The following is a 6,000-nucleotide window of genomic DNA, read 5'->3' on the forward strand; positions in this document are numbered from 1 at the left end:
CTCTATGAGTGTCTACCTCAAAGACCATTGTTCCTCAGTTCTCCAGACTTAACTTCTGTTCTCAGAAAACTTTAATAATTATGGCTGTTGAAACTATAGATGTAAGGGACCAGAGATTTATGGTACCTTAGATCACAATAGAACCTATAATACTACTTGAAGACCAGATAGCAGGCAGGTTTACCTTGCACACCATCCACAGCTGGGCAGGACTAGCGAAACAAAAGATGAAACAAGAATGGAAGTAGAGTATTGTCGTCAGGTGTTGGTGAAATAAACAGTGCAACTGAGGTCAGAATCCTCAGCCTTTTCCACGGTGTGTTTTAATGCTTGGAGAAGATTACGTAAGTTATAAATAGGACATGTACTTTAACTATGGCACACATATATTAAAATCCTAATTTTCTGCTTTCCCAGAATAGTTACTGAAACAAACACCACAAACTTTTTGGCAGCAAGAGGAAAATGTGGGTTGAAGCTAGGATGGAAATTTTGATAACTGGAGTTTTAGAAAAGTAATGTATAGGACAGGTATTGATTTACTCATTGATTTTTAAAAAAAAGCTCTATTCAGGGTTCTACCAGTTTGCTTAAAATAAATGTTAATTTGGAATTTTTATCCTAGACCACTAATTTTATATATTTGTCTTTTTTGTTGTTTGTTTTTCTGCAGTGATGAATCTAACCTTCCGAGCATGAAGTTGTATATATAATGGTCCACTTTTTATATTTATAGTTGAAAATTGAATTGCAGATTTTGCAAGTCTGACATATGTTTACATATAGCTGCTTCTTCCCGTTTGCAGTAGTACACATGTCCATCTTTTCTTCACTTACATCTGAAATTGGGCAATATGTGAAACTAGTGAGAAGCCTGCAAAAAATATAGATCAGTATCTTATCTCTTTATCTTATGTGAAAATATGTGTTTATATGGACACATCATTGATAGAGAATGATTGTCCTTGTTATTTTCTTACTTTGGGCTTGTTAATTGCATGGACAAAAGGTGCCATGAAATAGTTTACAAGAAATTGTGACCAAATATGGACTCAAAACTAAGACTATGTACTATACCGACTGATCTTAGAGTTTATTGTCACATCCCTACTCACCTTCACTATGACCATTGATTCCACACTACCCCCTGAAACTGACTAAAAAAGCATGACGGTGTGCCAAACCTGCTTGTTTTTGTGCAACCTCAGATGCTAGCATGCCACTTGATGAATCCTTTGATCACAACTGAGCTTTTATTTCTTTTGTCATCTCAAGGGGGTTACACCATGGCTTATTGCCAAAAAGAGATAAGGTGGCGGAGAGTACTCACACAAATGGTCTTGTATTTTGAGGGAGTTGCAGTCCCAACTGCAGATCTACAGCTTCCAATATTGTGGGCTCACGTGGCCACCTTGGTTGAAATATCAAGGGTTTGAGCTGGTTGTGCCGCCAGTTTTCCTTGGGCTGCCCTTGGCAGTGAAGACCAGGAAAGAGGGCCGGTTCAGCATCCTGCGCTGCCTCTCGTGTGACCAAGTAGGAAAGAGGTTTACAAATGCAGGCACCCAGAACAGCAGTCTTTTTTAAAAATAAACTGAATTCCAGCAGCTGTGAACATGGGTGCCTTTGGAAAATGACAGAGACATACAGCACTTCTTTTGGATGGAAGATTGTTGGAATGGCAGCCCCTGTTTCTGAGAATGAAGGGTGTCCCATCAAAGTTCAGTTTGCTGAAGAAATCACATGTCCTGAGAAGAGGTTGGTCGAAATAATCTCTCCTGAAGATATAAGAAGGCTCATCCCGCAATTTCTACCAAAGTTAATGTGACAGTTTCCCTTCTCTCCAAGAGCCAACCCATTTCAAACATTTTCTACAAAGTTCTAGAAACAGGAAGATACTTTCTATTCTTTTTAATACTTTCTCTTTTCTTTCTTAGTCCAAGGAATACTAAGGAAAGATTTGTTGCAGCTTTTGTCATATTGCTTTGAACAATTGTTTTTAAAGAAAAGTGTTGAAATCCTAATAACTTGGTACCAACAGCCACGATGACCTTTTACTAACTTCTTACTGTCTTGTTCTGAATAATTGAAAAGAATATAAAAGAAACTCCACTTTCAGTTCAGTCATTGTAAAGTATCAAAGTTGAACAATTTTTTCAGTACTTTTTGACATTTTTTTCATATGAGGACTATAACATTTATAGTGATTATCAATTAAGATAAAATCAAGATTTGGTCACATTTGATAATATTAACTCATTTCTATTTTTTGTAGTTCTATTTAGATCTAAGTTTTGTCTATATTTAGATTTCTTTATCTTTTTTTTTTTACATTTCTAAATGTTTGTCTTATGCGCAGACCAAATCTGAGATCTCAAAAAGCTGTGAAATACAGTTGCCAAAACGAGTATTTTTTCATCTACTTGCTCAAAAGTTACCTAACTGTATTAGAGTGAGTAATTCTTTGCACAGTAAGGTGTTGGTAACATGTTTTGAAATAGCTTATTCTAAGTCAAGTTCCATTAGGAGAAACATTGTCAATGAGGAGTAGTTACTCTTTCAACCTATGGATAATATGATTTTTCTCCTGACTTAATGCCATTTTGTGGGAAATTTTCTAGTTTCATGCATAGGTTTTCACCACCAGAGAGGAAATTTGTTCATCATTGGCTTATGGGAACAACAGTTAAGATACAATTATAAGACAAGTATCCTAAGATCCTTATGATCTCTTTCATGTTATATAGCCAAATGCTCAGTTATAGAAAATGCCTTCTTTTATTTCCATTAAGTTTTCAAGATTGGAAAGATGTTCAAACTATTAGATCAATCTAATCAGTCACATGTCTAGTAACATTCCACACTCTGAAGCCAATTTGACATTTTTAAAATAACAGAAGGCATTTTTCTAACCATCTCCGGTATGACATGGTTAGGATAAGGTATTGTTCGATCTCTGAAACAATTTGTCTTAAATGGATTGGAAAAATGAGCTAACATGGGTAGAAGTACAGTTTCTTCAGGAAAACAAACAGTAGCGTCTTGAGAAAAATCTGGCGGCTGTATTTCCTCCTATCTTTCCTTCTACTCCTCTAGAACAACCGGTATTAAGATGGATCACTATTTAAACGTGCACAGCTTCAAAAGAGAATACCTCAAAAGATAATCATTTTATGTACAAAAAAAATGTGTTTTTGTTTTAAATACAGCCCTTTAAGAATACTGTGCTGTCCTATGTGTATATTGGGTTTTTGCTTTGACTTGACCACGTTGACTTTTATTCCATAATTAAAGGAAGCTGTAAACTTCCATTACATTTATTTCCTTGGGGGAAGCAAAGGGATGATCGCACTCCTTTTTGTTCGGTGGAATTACTAGGTCTTAACCACTATGGATAATCTTAAACTTTTGGTTACTGAAATATTTTCAACCATCCATTTTGTCATCAATATAGAGATTCCTCACATAATTACCAAATGAACTAGTAAGGTATGTCTGCTGATATATGTGTTGGCAGCTACGTACTTTTCTTAGATTTCTTTTTTTTATTTTTTTATTATTGAATAGAGGATTGAGGAAAAAAATACATGAAAAACACATTGGAAATAAGTCAAGATTAGGTCATTTCTGATAAGCATCTTTTAAGGATACCAAATTGGTATGTGTTTTAGCTTTAAAATTGTCTTTAATTCACGTTGGTGCTGATGTATTTCTTTTCTTTTTCTTTATGGACAGTGCAACTCTACTATGGATAATTTCATTTCTCTGTTTAATAGCATTCCTAAACTGTTAGTGTGTTATTATATTTTTAAAGTTTATGAATTTGCTATAATTGTGGTTCAATGGCCAGTCTTTCTTAACGTAAAACAAAACAAAACATTGTACCTATAGATAATGTGTCTTCACTTGGATCATGGATCCTCTAATTTCATGTTCTTTTCATATACCATATGCCTTTTATCAGCTTTCATTCTCATCTTTTAGCTTATATGATGTGGTTAAGTGTGACGAAGCCAGAGTTGGACAAGTCTGCATACATTCATAGTGTACCTAACACACAAATATGCCTAAATTTTTCTTCTAGTTTTCATTTTTATTATGAAAAGCAGTCTTGGAGAATTTTTCTTATTTGATTTTATAAAAAACATGAGAATGTCTTGAATTTCTGTCCCCAGAAAATTCTGTTCTCGACTTTACTTTCTGTGCATGATGTTCTGATGGAACAGTAAGAACTTATGCATCCAGAATTTGTTCTACATGTCCTTTGCTATTTTGGAAAATGATTGAATCAGCATGTCAGTACCTATGGAGAAATTGTCTTTGGTAGCTTACATTTTTATCACTTAGAAAATGAGTTTAATTTTCCAAGGTTTTTATGTTTTTTAATGTTTCTATGCTAGCATAAAATCTTAACACCACTTTTTTCCCCCGTATATATTATCTTGCCCAGAAGTAAGTTATGCTTGTGTGGTGGGTGGTGTTTTAATATCTTCTAATAAGTAATCATAGGAATTAGAAAATATTGATGTTTTCTCTATTTCTTGATAAGCAAGTTATATTAATAATTAACATTACCAAAAATAAACTTTTCTAACTTCTGCCAAAACAAAAACCCTGCTATCGCTAGAAAGTCAAGTCCATAGCAACCTAAATTTATATTCTCATAAATAACAAGTAAGAACAATTATATGTGTTTTATTCTGGCTATTAAAATCATTCATTCCCAGTGGAAGTGACATGTTTGACCAATTAGGATTCCACTGACCGTTACTCCCTACTTTTTTCCATTTTTGTTGAAATATGTTCATATTGGCTAAATTTACTATATGCCATAGCAGAGATAACCCTTCCAACTTAAATTGTTAATGGATTTAGTTTTTGCTGATCCAATATGGAAACATTTTAATGGCATGTCTGATTTTTTTAAATGTATTTAAATGAATAAGATTCCCTGTGCTGCTTATTGACAGAACTGTCCTTTTGGCAATAGGAAGACTTTTTCAACCTGATCTGTTGATTTATTGATAACAAAGAAAGTACCATCATTTCTCAAAATGCAGGATATTTTCACATGTCTCAGAAATATTAATAAATTGGGTTCACAAAAGAATGTCTTACGTATTGACATTTCTGTGAATATTCTTTATACTGTTGTAAATGTTTCATGCAACTTAACATTTTTAAAAGATGTATGTATCTGATTTTCCTTTAGAAAATATTATATTTTTATTTGTATTTTTTACATTTTAAAGTTCATCTCTATGTGCAGCTATTTTTATATTGCCAAAAAAATCACATAAATACAAAATAAGAGGAAAATGAAAAAAAAAATATTTTGGCAAGCATTATGCTGCGTATTTTTCTTAATGTTTTGTGGGCCAGTCTCATGTAATTGATTATTCTAAGAATATGTTGTGTCTTAGCACTGTAAATATGGCACAAACCTGTTTTTCTCAATAGTGTAAATAATTGAAAGATTGAATTCTTTCTGTTTGATTTCTTATTTGAATTTCATTATAATTTCTTCAGCTGACATTGCTGAATCAGAAGATGCGTGTGGTTTTCAATTTCCAGTTTGAAGATAATTGCATTGTGTTCAATTTCTAATTTGTTTTTATTTGTTTTTTTAACTTGTTTACAGTGTTCCTAGTTTGTGAGAAGTTGATCTTCAGAATTATTTTTACACTATTTATGACTTATTTTCATAATGTAAAAAGTGTGTAATTATTGCAATATTAATCCAAACAATGTTAATGAATTGTATTGTTATAAAGTTTTATTGATGTTCATGAACACTTTAGCCTGTTTTCTTGATTTAAACACACTCCATAAATAATTTTATTCTATTTTCCTACAATATTGCAATGCCACCATTCAACTCAGTGCACATGCCTAGCTATGATGATTTAAAAAAAAAAAAAAATTAGTACTTTCTGTTTATCAAGTAGTAATGCCTCCAGACTGAGCTTCCCCTCCAAATTCACTTCTCTTCCAGAATTCTCC

General features: G+C 33.0%; 1 protein-coding gene across 1 annotated transcript in view; it reads left to right on the forward strand.

Moving 5' to 3' along the window:
- COL25A1 (collagen type XXV alpha 1 chain) overlaps positions 1-5,790 on the forward strand; it is a 436,443-nt gene extending 430,653 nt beyond the window's left edge. Inside the window, exon 38 of the mRNA XM_074322592.1 lies at positions 674-5,790. Within this exon, the coding sequence (XP_074178693.1) occupies positions 674-676 (3 nt within the window). The 3' untranslated portion in view covers positions 677-5,790. The remainder of the gene's footprint in view (positions 1-673) is intronic.
- The last annotated feature ends 210 nt before the right edge of the window (positions 5,791-6,000 follow it).

Source organism: Rhinolophus sinicus, linkage group LG02 (genome assembly GCF_036562045.2).
Source record: "Rhinolophus sinicus isolate RSC01 linkage group LG02, ASM3656204v1, whole genome shotgun sequence".
NCBI classification, from domain to species: domain Eukaryota; kingdom Metazoa; phylum Chordata; class Mammalia; order Chiroptera; family Rhinolophidae; genus Rhinolophus; species Rhinolophus sinicus.